Source organism: Poecilia reticulata, linkage group LG13, assembly GCF_000633615.1.
Source record: "Poecilia reticulata strain Guanapo linkage group LG13, Guppy_female_1.0+MT, whole genome shotgun sequence".
In the NCBI taxonomy this organism is placed as follows: Eukaryota; Metazoa; Chordata; class Actinopteri; order Cyprinodontiformes; family Poeciliidae; genus Poecilia; species Poecilia reticulata.
Window position 1 is genome coordinate 22,933,643 of NC_024343.1, and position 20,025 is coordinate 22,953,667.

The following is a 20,025-nucleotide window of genomic DNA, read 5'->3' on the forward strand; positions in this document are numbered from 1 at the left end:
CCACACTGTAATCTAAACTATTTTTTATTGCCTGGGTGAACAAAGAAGTAGTTCTGTACGTTAATGTTTTGAACTTCAGGCTTTCTTCTAAATTAGGGAGTGTCGATAAGACACAGTAGTGGACTGCAAACATTTAAACTTGACCTCATTTTGGAATGCATAAGAATTAACCATTAATGAAAAATGTTTACTAAAACACCTGTTTCTGAGAAGAAGATGGAGGCAAAATGTTCAATGTAAAATAGTTCAATAAAAAAGATATTTGATGGCTACAGTGGAATAACAGTGTAAGAAAGTTCAGTCCAACAACCTTGGAGTCTTCGTTGAGAAACCTTTAAAATGACAAAGCAAAAGTGACTTGCTTTCACACTGTTTCTCTTTTTAATGATCTCCTTTCATGGGCTATGGTTTTAAGTGGTAGGCCATATAGATGGGTAGGTTTGCAGATGTGATACGATCTTTCCATTTTAAAACGAACAGTACTTGGTGTGCTCAGAGGTATAATTTTATGACGTAACCCTGAGTTACAGGGTTATCCCTGACATTATGTTCCTTTTTGTTTTATGTTTTGTTCTGGACTAAATGTCTGTAAAATAGTTGGATTTGTCCTGAGGTTAAATCAGTCTATGTACTAATTAGGTGACTTCTTGGTAGCACATTTTATTAATAGCTACATGAATATATGTCGGCTTAAAATAAATGGTCACCAAATATTTTAGATTTTTATTTTGTAAAAATAAATAAATAAAAAAATGGGAAACAGCATTTTGAATTTTTGCTCTTCACTATAATGCAATACCATATAAATTTATGGTTTCAGTATGGTAGATTTGTTCAAGGTATTTGAATATTTAACTGAAAACAATGAGGAAAAGCTGTTTAACGTTCTTTTATTTTCTCCTCTTTGATCCCCTCTTTTCCATCACTTGGAGAGAAACTGCTCTTGGACCTTTCTGCCTTGCATCTCCTGATCTCCACGTTTTAGTGCAGAGACCAATTAAATGTTCAAGCAATTTACAAGCTGCTGCCCTGAGCCCAACCATCAATTGGAAGAAGAATAAAATAAAAAATAAAAAAATGAACTACCCACTTAATTAATCACCTTGGGGGTCCCCAAATCACTCGAGGTTTATAACAGGGTGGATGGAAATCTGATAGCTCTAGCACACTGTTAAAAATCAGCAGAAATGGAAAGCTCTTCTTCACCTCCTTGAGTCAGGAAACGCCAGTAGGCCGTGGCATCTGTGTTACACTCTGTGTTTCCTTTGAAAGTTTCTCATTCGTCTTGGGCTTTTAAAGCACTGCAGGTGCTAATGGCTACATAAGAAATGAGGAGAGAAAAAGTTCTTTTTTCCTTTGTTTTTTTGATCTTCCCTTTCTTCAATTTATGGTGAGAGGCACATGTGCAGTGGAAATGTAGTTAGTGAGAAGTCCCCTTTGCATTTCCAGGTCACTTGGCAAGAATCTTATCTGGGTGACTGCGGACAAGACACTTCAGGTTTTAACGCAAACAGTCCACGCTCCTACGGTTTGCATAGGGAGATGGAATAGTCAGCTGAAATGTGTATTTAGACTAATGTGTGTGCCGCCCATGTTATGCAGAGGTCGCTTTTCATGAGATCGAATGGTGGTTTAAAGATCAGTAAATAAAGTGATAAACCACATATTTGATCACTGAGTAAGATTTGGATGGACAAAATGTCTGTTTGTGTGTGATTCAACTGACTAAAAATAGCAACATAAGCATCAAGCTCGTGCTCCTGTCGGACTGCTTCCTGTCTCGTCACAAACGGAGCACTGATCTTGTTGCAACTGCAAAACGTCAGTCCTGAGAAAGGCAACATGTAGGTCAGATGTGTCCGAAATTAGATTTTGCCCTGGACTCACCATGTGGAACATGGTGGTGGCAGCATCATGCTTTTTTTTTTTCCAGCAGTCACAAGTCGGAGTCAATTCAGTGTTTTATTTTCTATTTTAAATAAATATAAAAAATGAATAGCGGAAGGAGAATGTTTAGTTGTTGACAGTTGTAACTCAGCTGATGCTCCCTTTCAAGAAGCTATTACAGCGAAACAGATGTAACCTCTATGGAAAGAAGAAAACGGAGAGAAAATAAAAAGTTAATTGTTGAAATAACGGTGAATAATGCAGATTGGAGAGTTGAAGAAAGGAGCAAAATGAGGAAGTGGCCAGCGTGTCCTTCAGCATCCGTAGAACAGCGTAATTAAAGAAATGGTTTAGGACAGTGGTGGGCACAGTTCCGCCAATGTGCTAATAGTGGAACCAATTTTTCATGTTGCACTTGGCGTCAACCTAAATATTTTTTTTTTCCTGAATAAATTCTGAATCGTTAATTTACTCGACCGTTTTGTAAACTTTTACTTGAATAAAGTTTGATATCTGTGTTGAAGTTTTGAGATCAATCAAATGACAGATGTGATTGTATCAGTGGAGTGAAAAGGCAATGCTGGAGGAATGTAAGCAAAGGTTCTATACCACTGAAACGCAAGTTAAATATGCAGTGATGGAATAGATGAGTACTATGTTCTGTAAGCATTTTTTAGCTCAGGGTTTCAATTTCTTTATCAACCATTTCATATGCATGGATTCTGTGTGCTTCCCCTACTTGCTTTGTTTTTTACTTTAATCAGCTTGAATGGTTTAAGCCACTTAATTGTTGTTTTTTTCACCTTTTACAATAACATATTACCTTGTGGGTTTAAGGTGCCATATTGTAAACACACAAAAGGGCTAAAAACAAGCTCGCCGAGGAAGTAGACATAAACACACAGCAGCATTAAGTCACAGCAGGTGCTTATTTAAAACGACGTGATTCCGTCTCTTAGTTTTGACGGCGGCTGCCCTGGTTGAGCTGACTTTCTTTATAGAAAGGAGGTAATTGGTGCTAATGCTTCCAAGCACTAAAAGCCAAAAGCAAAAAAAAAAAAAAAAAACCTACAAGTGCTTTCTCCTGATTATCCTCTAATGGTCTCAAATTAGCTGAGCATAATCATATGCCTCTTATGCACTGGCTTCCATATCCCTCCTCCAAATGTCACACAGAGAGCCGGTGGGGGGTAAATGTTAGGCAAGGCAAAAAAAAAAAAATAATAATAATAAGCTCATATAGGGGGGAAAATACAAAACATTCAAAATGATATACACACACCTCAGTCTTTATAAATGTGCTATTGTTGTACAGTACAATAACATCTTTGATGTAAAAAAACAAAAAACAAAAAAAAAACAGAACTGTATCAAAACAACATAAAAAAAGTCTTTCATTTTGGATTCTGCCTCCTATTTTATGACTATAAAACCAGTGAGTGTGGGAATGAATCTTTACAAAGAGTAAGGCTGTCTTGTTGTTTCCCTCTGTCTTGCATGTCTGCTAAACAAGAGCGTAGAGTTTGGCACCGTAATCTGTGCATTGTAATGAACAGTTTAGCTTGAACATAAAGCAATGTGACAGAATACAGGTGGGCGAAGGCTCATTTTGTTTTTCTCTGCGTCTTCCCTGCTTCTGTTCAGAACCTAATTTATAGATCGTTTTATTTGCGATGAACCCAACAAGAATATTGGTACTTTTGTTTTTTGCTACATTAGAAAATAGAAGTTGTTATTGCATAGAAAATGAGTTCAGAAAAGGAGAAAAACATCACAGGAGAACTTAGAAGTAAATTTAGATGTAGGGCATAAGCAGTGTAACAACCAGTTAAATGTTTTATGGTCCAGAAGAGCATTTCTTTAGTGTATATGCTGTTTTATTCCTCTACAAAGCAAAGCTCTATGGTTTAACTTTATTTTATAATTTTATTGACAAACACCCTATGGACCACAGTCAAGAAAAAAATCTTAAGTGTTAGGTCAAACTACTGTCTTGACAAAACTTATTTTGAATTACGCCTCAGTGCTCTGATTTTCAAACGGGTTTCGTCAGCTGCTGGCAATCCCCCCAAGTAGGTAAGGTCAAAAGATCTGCCAAAGATCACTTCTTGTGGTTTATTCAAACTCAGCGGGGAAGTCTCTTTTGCATAACGTCTGCAAGCCAAAGTCATTTTTTGTGTGATTTCTATTCATCTGAATTTAAGGGGACTAGAAGTCGGACCACCTTTGCTACTCGTCTTTAGTCCCAGACAGGGATGAACCGGGAGTAGAAACCCTGGATTTTCTCTCAAACAGACCCGCTGCCCGTCATAGCTGTGATTGTCTGTTATAATAAAAATATTATTATACAGTTTCCCTTAGGTCTACATTCACTATTTTGCCAAATGGATTGTCTCACCCTTCAATTTGAACATTCCTAGGAGCATAAAATCACAAATGTTTATTTGATTTCAACAATTCAATAGCAAAATATCCCATGTCAACACATTTGAATCATCTGACAGAATGCTACTCCCCAATGAGGTTCAGATGTCACCGAGGTGTTTGCTCTTGTCTGTGTTTATGACTGCGATTTCCCCCACTGGGGTTTCGGCAGGATAGCCTCCCCCCTGCTTCAGCACAGGGTGAGGATCCGTTCAAACACCTGAAATATGAGTGGCAGCATAGTTTTATCTCAGGGAAAATCTAGACACATGTGGTTAGTGTGGTTGTAAACCTGCATCTCACATCCACTGAGGATCTTTGCATTGTAAGTGTTTTTTGAAATGCAGGCAAAGTTACTTCCTGTCTCTTTGGATGTGAATGTTGTATTGATCTTATGACAAGTTTTTAGTGGGAATATTGAAGACTTTCCTTTGGGGTTTGTCATGGTTTCATACTCAGACCTCTTTTTTTTTCTCTCTTCCTGTTTGTTGGTGTCTGTTGTGAGAAAACATGAAGCCTCTTTCCGATTTCTTACTCTCGGCTTTTTGTTGCTCTTTATGTCTGTTCTATATCTTCTAATGTTTTGTCCCTGTATAACACTTTGGTTAAATTTGTTTTTGTTCACATAAAGTGTTATTAAAGAGAAATTATTTACTTTATTTGACCTTGAAGCGATGCTCATGAATTTTTGGTAAATGCTCGATAGAGTTGTTTTTTTAATGATGTCAGTAGCCTTGTCCACATATCTTTTAAAATTTTCCAACTCTAGTCATATTTGTCTTCAACAGAATACTGAAATAACACGGATGTGAAAAAAATGTTCTGCTTCTTTTTAAACAATTAAATGCTACTGCACATGGACAGAATTACGCACTGATACTAAGTAAACCATAATTAGCACATTTCTATTTAACTATTGTTTACATAGTGACTGTTTTGGCCATTTTTTCTGCAGTTGTCCATTCTTTAATTATCCAGTCAGTAAAGAAAGTGTCTTTTTTTTCCCCTGAATTCCCTGCCAGACACTTCTCTCTGGGAAAAGCTTGTCACTTGGAGTCAGGATTTGCCTGAGGTTCTTTTTCTTTCATTTTCCCTGTTCTTGTCTGCTCAATATACTGTGATAAGGACATAAACCTACAGACATGAACACGTTTTTCTCTAATTACTCTTTCTTTCTATGTGTGCACACTATATCACTGTCTTTGAAGTTTGAAATAGCAGTTGAAATGAAGGTCACTGTATATATTTTTTAAATGTTTTCATCTGAGATTAATTAATTTTCTGTTTCTGCCTGAGGGCCTTGTCTTTTTTAGCCAAAAATCTTTTTGTTATTGTTGTTGGAGGTGGTTTCCTTACTTTTTCATTTGGTATTGTTTGTTGTTGTTGTTGGGAAACCTGCCATGAAGAAGGGAAATCTCCCACCGCAAAATATGAGCTGTTGTATTTGGATATAGATGATGCTGGGCATGGTGGATGGGTTGAGTTATGATAAACATGAACATTAATTCTCTAAAGCAAGGTCTGAAAAGTACAAACAGTTATTGGAATATTAAATATCTTATATAACTCATTTCAGTGGTTAAAACATTTGCAAACTGTGCATGCCATCTTTCCTGCAACTTTGGAGGGGAACTGCTTTTCAGCTAGCTGCCCTTTCCACAAATAATCCTTGAAGGCTGACCTATGATCACGCCCTCACCCGCCCCCTGTCACCGCTGACAGCTGAACACCAGGCGCTCTACGGCCGCATGAGTTGAAATGTCATTCACCCTTCTTTTCTTCCCCATTGTTATGCTTTTTTCATGTCTTCTCCTTCTTCGTTTCTCGCCCACACTTCTGTCCCTCCTTCCCCGTTTTTATATGTGACAGGATTATCGCAGCATGAGCTGTCGCGTCCCCTCCCGATCCATTTATTTTATCAGCTTCTGAAGATTTATTTGCCAGTCACACCTCCCACTCATCAGTTTTCCCCCACCAAGACCCCAACAGCCGATTTATAGATGAAAATAAATAAATAAAAGAGAAAAAAATGGAAAGAAAACAATGGACAATTTGGTCCTTTGTCACTTCTATGGAGAGCCCCCCTCCTCAGCAACCCTTGTTTCATTTTGCCACATCTGGAAAGCACATCTTCATTTCTGCTAGGCCATTTGACTACAGCAATAACTCTGTATGACTTCGGTGAAGATGCTGCGTGGCATGATTGTGACTGCCCTGTCAGTTGGTATTAGGCAGATGGTTTCCAGCGGGGCGCTATGTGTGTGAGTGAGAGAGACGGAGAGATGGAGGGACGTTGGATGGGAGAAATGCTGTTAGTGTTGTTGTGCAGAGATAAAGCTCCAATAATACCCTTGCTGGGGAATCAGAGATTGAAATACCGTTTCTTTGAAAATGCGGTCGATATGAAGGAATGAGCAATGAGTTCAACACTATCAGATTTAGAAAACAACAATTCCCACACGATACATTGCTCACAAATGACTGTTTTGCTCCATATCATTGAAAGCTTTCAGTATGGATTCTAAACGTGTGCCGTTGATGTTGATTTGGAGACATAGGAAAAAGTGTCTTAGGCTTTACAATCATAAAGTCCTGCTTTGGACCAATTAACAAGTCTTACATCAGACTACAACCATTAACTTCTAATTACTAAATTAGGATTTCCTGTCTTAGAAAGCAGCGTATAATTGTAGAGGGAAAGGATTAAATTGCTTTCAAGATATTTTGCATGTAAAAAGTTGGAATGCATTTGAATTCAGCTCCCAACCCCTTGGTGTCAATAGTTCACAGAGACTTCTATCAAATATATCTATAGTCTGAATTTTCCTTTGGTTCATTTCTGCAAAAGAGCTGCACATCACCCAAATAGCTTATGCTATTTGTTTAGAACAACTTTGAACAGCAGTCTTCAATTCTTGCGATACAATCTTTTCATTAATTTTCAGTCAGTTAGCTCTGGCTCAGTGTTGTTGTCGAGCTGTATGATGATTTTATGCCATAATCTCAAGTTTTTTGTAGCGCTAAAGGTTTTATTTTATGGTTGACTTGTATTTATTGTCATCCAGTTTTTGGCATTGATGGCCTTTATTTGAAAGTATTCCCACAGGAAGGGGGCAGAGAGAAAGTTTTACTAAATACGAGAGCTACATCCAGAAAAGGAACTGGCAAAGGATAACCCTTCACAATTAGGTGACCTACTAGAAGCAGGCCTTTTATCATCCTCAGATTAACACCAATCAACAATAACGTACAACATTTTTGTTGATAAGGCCTATATAGAGCTTAGTTGAAACAACTTGAGATAAAATGTTTCTATCGCTGTTTCTAGAGGCAGAATAAATTACTTTAAAAATATTTTTATTCTAATTATTCTCTGTTCTAACATAATATTTTGTCACAAGTGTCAGAAAGAGATACACACCAGCACATACTTTTTGACAAGGGAACATTTTTTGAGACATCTCCAAAGAGGCAAAAAGAAACCTGAAAGTCCTGCCTTAAAAAAATGTGTACCTTGACAAAAATTATTTCCAGCTTAAAGTGTGGCCTATTGTTGATTTAACTAAATGAATGTGGCACCTTGAAACCTGCATGTTGTCTATTTGTTGAGCAACAAAAGGGACTAATCTTGTGGAGCGAGGCTCTGGCCCTGATGAACTGAAGGATGAACTTCAAACAGCTGGTGTCAAAGAGGGAAAGGGTCAACATTATTCTTTTCCTGTATACTTCAGGGTCCTGATGATGTACGTCAGAAGTGGCAGCGTGCGTCTTATCTGCAGAATGAGTCAAAAGCAGCACTCTTTGTCTTTGTCCTTGGCATCGGCAGGTGGTGATAAATGGGGATATTGAAGCCTCAAAAAACTGCTACACTGGCAGTCTCCAAAGCCTGTCCTGCAAAGTACTTCCTTTACGCCATTTAGTGGTTCATGCAGTGAAATAAAGGAGATCTATTTCTTACAAAGGTTTTTCTTGCAATTTTGCTAAACAAAAAAGTACAGTGGTAGAATGGTAGCCTTCAATGCTAATCAAAATGACTTAGAATCCAATTTAGAACCCTCAAAACCTCAATACGTACTGTAGGATTTTATTTCCATAATTGAAGAAATTTTGGGGATCAACTATGAAATTAGTCCTGTGATTCATTTGCTTGATCAAACAAGGATTGAAGTTCCATCTATCCATGGCCACACATACTGTAAATATTAAATGAGTGAAACCGATTTCACATAGAAACGGCATGTATTTGCGATACTATAAAGCCTAATGACCCAGCATTACTTTTACCATATGGAGAGTCAGTTGCAGGTTGAGAGCTGCTCATAAATGTCTGCAGATAGTGATCAGAAACCATCCTCAGTGACTTTAAAACCATAAACAGTATTTTGTAAAACATCATATTGCAAACAAGGACACTTGAATGATGACTCCTATCACATTTTATTCAGCAGAATAGTTAAGTTAGAGTATGAACTGAAGTCTCTTTTCTAACACTAATAAAAACAGTCAATGAAAACAAAATCCCATCTAATGATCATCTCTGACCTGGACAATGAACTCGGTGCATCTCTCTGGACGGGTCTGGTGCGCCTCGTCCAGAGAGTCTTGCTGACTTCTGATTGTCAATTTGAGAGATGTGAATTCTCTGTTCAGCTTGTTGAACATTGATTAAACCGAGTGAAAAGCATATGGAGTTAAATGTCATTGTAATTATTCTTAAAAATGACACGTAAAAATAGAATATGATCGAATGCTTTTGACTGCATCTGTCAAAATGACTGAATGTAAAGGTCCTGCTTCAGTTCTCTGTACAAAACAAAGCATAAAACAAGTTGCTGTTTTTTGTTGTTGTTGTCGTTTCCATGCCACCTAACTACAGTCTCAACAGCATACACCCAGCATTGGAGTTTACGACATAACTTTGGTTTCTGCAATTTCCAAAATCCATAAAGCAAATACTATTTTAATCTTGGACAAAATGGGCTGCATGACCACTGCAGGGAAATATAGTTTCACTGTCAATATTAATATGAAAGGCAAACCTGCATTCAGACTAGACTGCACTTGGGTATTGCTTTGTTTACTGATATTATAAGGTCACACTGAAGGAAAGGAAACTTTTAGCTTGTAAAGATGGGCTCAGATCAGGGGAAAAAAACTGGTTTAGATTTTCAAAGTCATTCAGTGTTGCAAAGTTAAACCTCAAGTAGATCCATAATCAATGTTTTAGAGTTTTGGGGAAAAAAATATTTGATTTGATTTAAATTAAACATGAATGAACTTCATTATATTCACCATTGTTCATCATCATTTCTGCTTTACCATTATTCATCTATGCCACTTTAGAGTTGTGAAACTCTTGATGAATACCCTTTGCATCAGTCATGATTGATTACATGCTAGCTGATGACTTGCTTTATCGCTTTTACCCTCAGAATATGTCAGAGCTCGTTCCTCCTCCCAAATCTCTCGTTTTGAGGCTTTATTTTTTACTTATTTATGTATTATTTCATTAAAAGTGACAGGACTGGGAGGCCAGAGTAAACAGAGACTGCAAAGGAGAATAATAATCAGACACGGCTGAATACAAAAAAGGAAGGTAAACGCAACCTTTAACCTGTACATTATGAATCATGCATTAAAGCCCGCCTTCTCGAGGTGTGTTTGACTCAAAATCAGCACGAAACAACTGTCGGATCTCCCGCAGGACAAAAGAACCAATCTGTCTATTTGATTAAATTGCTTATTGAGATCTTTGTTTTCAACACATTATTTGGATCTGCCTCTAAAGGCGAAATTTAACAGAAAAAAGTTTTCTATAAACCCACCTAACCTCTGAAGAGCAATACATTCTTTTTTTTCCATTGTCGTTCCTGCTTTATATCACCACTTGCCTTATGTGAAAATGTATTCTGAGAGTTATGTGAAACATTCATGAGATTATTTATACTCTGGCTTCAGTGCAATCACACATCAAATCTCCTGTGTCCACAGTTCCAGCTACAATCTACAAGGTGTCAGAAGACATCATTGTAAATGAGGGCAGCAACGTGACACTCAGCTGTTTGGCAAGTGGCAGGCCGGACCCTCTAATCACCTGGCGGCTGCTCAACCCCTCAGGTAAGAAACATGCAAACATTGCTCATTATTTTGGTTATTTTGTCCAGGTGTCTCACAGGCTGTGAGACAGATTTTGTCATTATATACCGTTAATGTTCGGTTTCTTACCTGACCCCCGATACGCAAACACAGTTTGAAAAAAATACTGCATCTAAATCTAGAAATACAGATTTCACCATGTGAAGTGCTGTAAGAAATATATTTGGTATCCTACAGACGTCTTCTGTTTTATCCCTTCAATGAAATGTTTCAGATAAATAGACAAGGAAAACCTGAGTAAATATGATTTTTTTTTTTACATAGTTAATTTAATCATGGATGAACTTAAACATACCTTCAGTAAGGAAAAAAAGGCTTGCCGTGTTTTGTGTCCCCATGAATGTGTAATCAGTACATTTATAAGGTAATTCTAGTTGGATGGGCAAGGTTCACCATTGCTCCATGTTTTAATGTTTTTAATCGTTAAAAGTCTCCCCAGGGGTGTTTTGAATTATTTACAGATTTTGAAAGTATGGATTCTAAGCTTTCTAATAATGTCAAACATAGAAATAAAAAAAAACAGATATGGTCATTGGAATGTGAGCAAATTGTCCTCAACGGTTCAAATGAATTGACCCCAAGCCAGATCAGTTACCAGTGGGGAGGTTAACAAAAATTTACATTACTTTGCAAAAAAAACCCAACACTCCCTTGTTGACTGGCGACTGGTATGACCGGGAAGGTTTACAGTCAGAAGCTCACGTTTGTCTGGTTAGAAATTTTTAGAGGTCTTATTCCCTTTTTCCACCAAGGCTGCTGTGGCTGGGAAGTCTGGGCTTCTTTGCTTAGGCTGCTGCCCCCCCATCTGACTCCGGATAAGCAGAAAATAATAATGAATACAACGTGTTGGACAATGTTTTCTTTCAGCAACATTGTCACAGTTGTTTATTTTTTTCCTGAATCCCTGCAGTTCAACTGCACAACAAATACCAACAAGCAAACATCATCAACAAAAACTCTACCCACCATGAAGCATGGCAGTGGCAGCATCATGCTCTGGTTGTACATCTATGCAGCAGGCACTGAGAAAAAGGAAAATATTGCCAAATCCAAGAGGATTATCTGATTTGACTGTCAGTGAAATATAATGCAGGATATATGATTTTCAACAAGACAATGACCCCAAATAAACAGCGAAGCTATTCAGAAATGGCTCAAAGAGAAAAAGTAGGACACAGAGGCGCTCCCAGTTCAAAGACCAGATCTGATTCATATTACGATCTTATGGTGGACATAAAAATAAGATTGATCCCAAAGCCACCTGACAAAGCTCGAGCTTGTTAGTAAGAGTTGATTGACCAGATGTGCCAGCCTGAGTGAGCCGTATCCAGTCCGACTCAGGGCAGCCAGTGATGCATCTAATGTCACATGTGGTACATATTTATGCAGTCATTCATGTTATCTTTTTTGATATTAATGAAGTGACATGTTTTGTTTTCACTTTGAAATTAAAATAATTGCTTTCCTTTCTCCAAATCCTTGCCAAATTGTAATGACCTTGGCATTATTTACGACAGCAATTACAACCTGAAGCCTCAGAGGGGATGGACACTTTTAGAGGCTTTTTAGTTTCCTCAGATGTTAGCAGCATTTTGCTTTCGGGATGTAGCGCTTTTTCAGAGAAACAATGCATGTCGCAGGTCCCCGATAAGCTCGTAGAGTGATGGATGAAGATTGTGGAGTTGATGAAATCCCAGATTTGATGAGAGATTTGTGCTGATGGAAAGCCATTCTATGCTCATCTCTCTTTATCATTTGCCTCGTCATCTTGTCAGTACTCCAGACATGTTTCACTGACCACATCTGTTTCCTGCACCTGCAGCCTGAATAAATTGGAGAGGTGTATTGGCCTCTTTTCCATATAGGCATTAAAGAAGGCCAATTTGTTCTCCCTAATTTTACATGCCTTGTGGATCAGACAGTCTGCAAGCTTCTCTGAAGTGCAGTGGAAGTGGAAAACTTTTTTTTTTTGTATTGCCTATAAAGTCAAAACAGAGGGTAGTTCAGATTTCTAATAAAGGTGTTGAAATACCTTTGTATACATTGATAGTATTTTGTTTGGACGAATAGATGAAAATATCTATCGAGGTACAGAAAAGCTACGATCTGAGCTACAACAGTCTGCTTTTATTTGCCATTTCAAATTCTGTTTTCATAACGTGGCTTTTTTATATATTTTTTTATTTGCTTTGCCTGTGTGTTATTGAGAAAGACATATTTTAAACAAGAAGGGAGAGTGAAAGAAAGGGGGGAAAAAAAGAAACGGTCAATGCACAGGCAGGATTGAAATCTGCACTATATGTCTGCATGCCACATATGGCTTCCTGAGATGAGAGCAGCACTTAATTTGAAAGCACTGGCACTGTTATTATTTTGGCTGCTGTTTTATGGGAGTCTTTCTCTGCAGAAACCTTAAGTCTGATGCAGCTCATGAGTGTGTGCAGGGAGAGATAATGGTGTCTGGCAGATGGCAGGCTCGCCCCTTCACACTGCTGCGCTTAGCTACCAAGCTTCTCGACTTTTTGCAAGGACCCCAGATGTTCACAGGAAACAAACTGCCAGTCAAATTGAAGAGTCAAGCTTGTATGTGGTGTGCAATTTAAACCTTTGTTCTGCTCTCTAAAGCTGTTTTCACACTTACTCAGATCTGTTCACGTTTGCTACCATACATAAGTATATGTTTTAACATTTTTTGCAAATCCAAGATAAACCTTTGTCTGTTGACAGGTTATTATGCAAAAACAAATTATATATATATATATATATATATATATATATATAGGAAAAAAATCATATTATTCTGTTAAAGTCCGGGTCTACATTTAAGATCAACTTTATTCATATAGCTTTAAGATATATGTTTCAAGTAAACTTTGTAATTGGAGTGGCTCAGTCAGACTCCTGACTCTAATCTGATAGATAATCTGTGGAGTAAGTGAAGGATTAGGATAATGGCAAGGGGGCCTTCTGACCTAAAAGACTTGGAGCATGTCACCAAAGATCATCATTATGCTAGTGGAAACATGCAAAAGATGACCAGCAAATATCAGAAGGTTTTGACTGCTGACATGCCTATAAATATTTTTCTATTAATTATTTAGACATGTATATGAAACCTTTAAAATGTATTTTTGTTTTATATTATCTTTTGACTGATACCTTCTTCATTTCCTGTGAGAATCTATGAAATCCTAAACCTGCCAGAGGTCTGAATAATTTTGGCCATAGCTTTATGCACAGAACACGTTGGAGTCTCTCTGAACTGTGAAACTCCTAGTGCTGAATTTTTTGACAAAATTTCCAAAATGATCTATTCCCACCAGGTTTAGCTTGAGGTCAAATTATGTGCGCTATGTTGTAAAATTCATAAAACGGTTGAATGAGAAAGGCAATGCTTAAATGTATTTTCATACACCAAGGAGAGACAAAGCAAACACTCAACTGTGTCACAAGGATAAGAATCAAGTTTTTAATCTCATACCAGCATGGCTGCACATGCATTTTTGATTTCAACTGCTTGCAATAACAGCATAAAGACACCATGCTTATTTTAAACTGTTACATAAATGACACCATTACACAAATACACAAAATAAAAAAAAAACAAAATGCCACAAGGTCATTGCTAGAGCTTACACCTCATTACACTGAACTTATAACCACTCATTTGTTCATATTCCCTGTTGCTTACACCAATGAGAATAAGGCAAGACAAAAAGAGAACAAAACGGCATTACCACCGTTTTTGATTTTATTTAATAAAAAAATATCAAAGCCACTACTCTCATGCTAGAAGTCTGGCAGAAGCTCCCACGTGTATGATTACATAAATATGGAGATGCAGACTGATGACTTTATGCACATATTAATTTGAATAGGTCTTTGAGAGAAAATTAGGTGGCATGCAAACACAAGGACAGAACAAACCATAATGCCTTACAGTTCCACTGCACTTTTGGCTATTTCCTGCTGCGTGTTTGCACTTATGTGTCCCTAAAGAGTCAAAATCAATTAATTTGAAAATCCTTAAGAACTCAAGGATATCAGCAGAGAATAGAAATGCCTGAGCACCCAGGCTCACTCAACAAGAAAATTATCTTCAGGCCACATGAGACAAGTCCTTTGCAGTAATGGCGGCAGCTGAGAGATGTTCATCAGCCAGACATGTCTGACTTTTCCATTAAAATCCTCTTTAGGTCTGCAGAGTTGGTATGAATGAGGAATTGCAATATATGCAATGACAGGCACTGGTCTTGACGTGTTCAAAAATGGTTTAGCAGAATCTACAAGCAAATAATTTCTGGATCTACACATAAACTCTCTTAAAGCGGTGTAGCTTTTTTCATGGTACAAAAATCAATTTATCAGACCAAATTGAATATTATACATTTATTATGAATTATTCCAAGGTTTGTCATCTTCACAGTTTGTCTGGTTATAAGCCTTGGTGGTGAAACCTCATGAGGAAAACCTGATGTACTCCTTTAGGATTAAATTACATGAGTGACAAATGACGCTAACTGTTTCAGCTGACATTTCATTTTAGGATTTATTTACTGCACAGTTATAGCAGTAATTTTCAAGGTGTCCATGTTCATTACTGCTGTCATCTGTTTCTACAATGCATCCAAGCTGCATTTTAGCTCTGCTCCGCTTTTTCACTGATGCTGCTGACTATTTCTGTTGGTTACCATACAGCTAATTAGATTGAAACTGACGTGTTTGGCTTCTTAATGACAAACTAGCTTGCAGCTAGCTGGTTGGAAGTCTAACCAGAAATTGCTTTTTTGCGGTGATGAAAATAGATGCATAACTGGGCTCCACCAAAGAGACCGACGATACGTTTGTCACCGAGACACGAACTCTGACAGTTGATTGCTTACATTTCACTGAGCTCGATTTGAATCTAGACTATAAAATCTGATTTGTTGAAGTCTGCCAATACATAGCTCTTGTTTCGAAACTGCAGCCAGCAGGAACTGACATGACAATACAGCAAGAGATACAAGTATATCAAACCTGGTGCTCATTAGTGTTGGCAGGAGTAGGAGCCAGAGATGAATTGTGCAGATAGTACAAGTTCAAGCGATATTTACAATGTTCTAACTAAACATTAGATGTCAAGACATGTTTATGGTTTACATAAGCTTGTAATTATTCTACAGGTTGAGACGATCTCTTCTTGCTGAAATATTACAACATAATGATGAGAAGATGCTCTTGTTGTGGCAGGCTTGCACATATTCACTTGCTCATATTGACAAATGAAGAGAACAAAGCATCTTATCAGTGTGGGATTAATATTTGCATGATAACTATTGGGAATTGCTTTGTTTTACTTTTACTAAGATGCAATTCATAAACACCAACGGGGTTACTCCTCAAACAAAACGCAATTTTGAAAATACAACATAATTTTTCAGGCTGGGAAAGAAACAAGTGTTTTTAATTGTTTTTTCTAAGGAGATAATGGTATCTCCTTAGATTGGGACAAGCATATTTTGGTGCATATGATATATTATGTATTGTATATTGAATAAAGATTGTTCAAACCAGAACTTCTATACAGGTTAATAGTTCTAGTTTTTGATTTGAAAAAACATTTTCTCCATAAAAAAAAGATTTTCTTAGCTTTTCCCAAGCTATTGCTAGACATTTGTCTTGAGACTTAAATGTTTTGCTACATCTCTGCCAATCATCGATAAAATACCCGGTCCGGGTTTTGCCAGTTTGAGTACTTTTTGAAGAGAGCTAATTAAATGCTTGGAAGAAGACTGTGAAATTATTTATTCTCATTGCACAGCACAAAACTGGAGGCATCCACTTGCTATTGACTAGACATTCACCTATGTAATAAAAAATGCATTTGGGGATCAGTAGACATAATTTTTTGAAAGCTAATGCTTCCCTTTGACAGGATGGAGTCACAGGGGCTTAACTATATTGCCAGTATTAAAGCTGTCGCTGTTGATTTAAATATAAAAATTAGCAATAGTTTTTTTTTTTCAAATGGAAAAAATATTTTTTTCTTTAATTTAGATATTTTTTCACATGCAGTTTGATTGTTCACAAAAATGAATGAACTGGGCCATGCTCATGAGTATATTATTCTCACATGAAGAAGAAATCGACGCAAATTCAGTAACTCAATAAAATTGTCTGGGTTTCTTTTGTCAGAAAACATTTTACCAGTTAGCATAATAAAGCAGAAATGATTTATAAAAAAGGATAGGATTGGAGTGCATGAATTCTGAACATCTCTATATCCAGATAATTGCATATATCTATACGTTTCAACTGAATATGTTTTTGTTTTGTAAAGTGCCTTGAGGTTACATTTGCCTTTGATTGCCACCATACAATTCTAATTTGGAATTCAAATTATTTTGTTTTGCATCAGTATTTAGTGTTTAGAAAATAATCATTAAGAAAATAATAGTGTCTGTCAGGACGTTTTAATGTGAAATGATGACAGTCAGTGGCCTGTTGGGTTAATTACTGTAGATGAAATACAACCACATTTAAACCATCAAAGAAAAACAAAGGGAAGCAACTTAATTAAAAAAAAGGTTTATCTTATTATTCATATTAATGTTTTATATGTTTTGGCCTACTTCCATTAACAATGTTTAACCCCTCGTCTTCTTAACGTAAGCCAGTGATCCTTCTCTATTTTGCTGAATAAAGTACGCAGCATTGTGAACATCTTTTTCTTTGATTTATGTGACAATAAGTCCCTGCCAAATGTTGTGCCCTCCATATGTCAAAGCAGCAGCGTGCCTTTTAAAAAGAACCATTATAAATGATTATCCATATCCCTTGGATGAGGCGCAGCTCATACCAGTTTTGGCTTTGCTTAGATCTTTTCTGGCTCATCATCATAAAACCTTTAGAAAAATCTACTTTTTGAGGTAATAGGTTTAAGACCATTTAACTGAACTCTCTTAATCCATGTAAATCTTTAAAAAAGGATATGCTTTTATAATTTCCTGATTGAACTGTTGTATACCTAAAGAATTTGAGAGTAAAAGTATTGGCTACAATGAGCTCTGATTATTTAAATGTAATTACAAGAGCCCAGTATACACAAAACAAGCATTTCATAATTGAAGTTTTTTTTTCATTTTATTTTTTATTGAATTACTGAGAGGAGAAACGGAGATGCAGAAATTGATCCCACATATCCAACAGAAAGAAGCATATTGGAGATTTTAATCACGTAATGTTGTGGGCATCTACAGTTCATACAAAAATATGGAAGTACATCGCTTTTCTTGTAATTATAGGGCAGGGAACATTCAGTATCCTTGTCTTCCGCTAAGTATAAATAAGAAAATGGTAATAAATCAAAGAAACTATAATTTGCATAGTTTGTCTTTCTATCTTAGGATGCTCTTCAGTATCAAGAAAAAGATTGAAGCCTTAACTATAACCACACATGGCCCATATATCCAGGGATCAAAGTAAATCCAGAAGAGTAAATATGTCCAAAAGTCCTTTATTTATTTTAATAGCATCCATGTAATATCAATGCAATTACATCACCACTATAATCTCGCTCTAAATAAAGAAGAAAAAAATCAATCAAAACTTTAATTTGAGTGCTTTGTTTCAGAATCAGAAAACAAAATCCATGAAAATCTACAGGCGCCACAGTTTTTTTAGCACCCCTGCATGCAATACTTTGAATTTTGGCAACACGACAATATTTACTCTGCTTCTATAGTATTTCCGAATCGATTCCTTTGAATGTCAACCTGCACTGAGGACATCATTTGGTTTCTAAGCTTAGTTCTTTTTCTTTTCCGAATCTCTATATTTCTCTGCAGTGTTTTGTTCATTTTTTGGTGTGTTAAATAAAAATGAAAACTTTAATTAAAATATTGATGAAAAGCAAGAAAGAATGATTTCTTTTGTAACTAAACAAATGCATAAAATTAGGCAAGCATAGACTTCTCACAAAAGCACTAAATGCAGAAGGATTTATTAGCATGCGAAACACTCATATTTGCCAACTTAAGCTAAAATATGAGTCTAAGATGGAGATAAATCAAGAGATGTTTGGGAGCTGTGCCACAAGAGTCCGGCACTCTTAAAAGTGTCAAACTTCCCATTACCACTGAGCACTGCCTCACTGCAGCAACGTAACGATGGTGCGCGCCGGAAACCGCACTGTGTAGGAGAAGAGGGTGACACAAAGAGAGTGAGAGAGCGTGTGAGGCAAGTGACGCATGAACGAAGCATAAGCATCATCCTATTTTCTTTCTCTTTTCTACCCTGACTCTTCTCAAGGCTGCGTTCAAACAGGTGCCAGCCACCTGAGCTTTAAGCTCAGAATGGACTGCTGGGAGGTGGAGCCCAGGGGCACCATGGGGTGACATGATTCATTACTCTAGAGCAAATTTGTTACCTTTTTATTGCTTAGTCTGTATTTATTAAAATGCTTCACTTCACTTTTTTGTTAAATTACGTTACCCATCTTGTGATGTTTTCTTCCTACAAGGTCGATCTTTGTCTCATCTGACCAAAGATAACTTGTTCTCAGTAAACTCTTCATGTTTATGTTTTTGATGGTCAGGCAAAAAAGGCCTTTTTTCTGGCATTCCTCATAAGGAACATTTAGGATTTAAACAGAATGTAGTGGCTATAATGGAGAACCTGATCCAAAAATGTAACTCCTTACTGCTTCCCATTAACACCAAGCTTTGGAGATTTTTTTTTTCTTGCCTTCCTCATCATCCCGTTCTCTGTTGAGGCGGCAAGATAAATATGAGTTGTCGTCCAGTCTAACAGCCAATGGAGGAATGAAATGTGCCTGTGAGTCATATCATATTTATACCTCAGGAAATAAGAAAGTCATGAATACCTAATTTAATTGTATTTAAATTATGTTCAACTCTAAAAAGTAGTTTCCCCACTGAATAAGATTGTGCTACTGCAATGGATTTGCTAATTTATTTTAGGCCGTTTTACACAGCTCTACTAAATCTACCACATATCTGTCCACCATTTGTGTAATCTCAGCTACCTTTCAAAAATAACATTTCTAATTTGCTATGCTAGGGAATACAAGTCCAACTTTTGATATTAGAGAAAGAAAATGACATGAAACAAGTCGTGAGAAGCACAGTAGTTTGGATAAGGAGACTGGTTTTGACACAGTGCATTTGTTCAGAACTTGTAGTGTTCTGCTCTGTGTGTGTCCAGAGACCTTCAAGTATGCTGCTGATCCTCACTTTAGCTGACTGGATCCCAGCAGGAGTCTGTCCCTCTTTCTTTAAATTGCTGAGAAGAGTTGCCAGAGGTTATAGAGTGGAACTCCTGGGTGGCGGGATGCCGGAAGAATGGTGGCACCCTGTGTGGCACAATGACGGGAGAAATAGAGCCGCCAGTCAAGCAAGGAATGCTTCCCTTCATGCATATCAGACCACCAAAATAGAAGCCGGACAAGTATGAAAATCACTTGGCTCCTGGTTGATTGTAGTATTTCATGACACAAGGAGGAACCACACAGAGCAAGCAAGATTAAAAAATAAAAAAAAAAACGGAAGGTGTTGT

At 37.1% G+C, this 20,025-nt stretch overlaps 1 protein-coding gene across 3 annotated transcripts in view; it reads left to right on the top strand.

Moving 5' to 3' along the window:
* Nucleotides 1–20,025, top strand: part of lsamp (limbic system associated membrane protein) — a 761,955-nt gene that overhangs the window by 701,318 nt on the left and 40,612 nt on the right. For all 3 annotated transcript variants that reach the window (XM_008426060.2, XM_008426059.2, XM_008426058.2), the window contains one exon: nucleotides 10,303–10,428. In XM_008426060.2, the coding sequence (XP_008424282.1) occupies nucleotides 10,303–10,428 (126 nt within the window). The remainder of the gene's footprint in view (nucleotides 1–10,302; nucleotides 10,429–20,025) is intronic.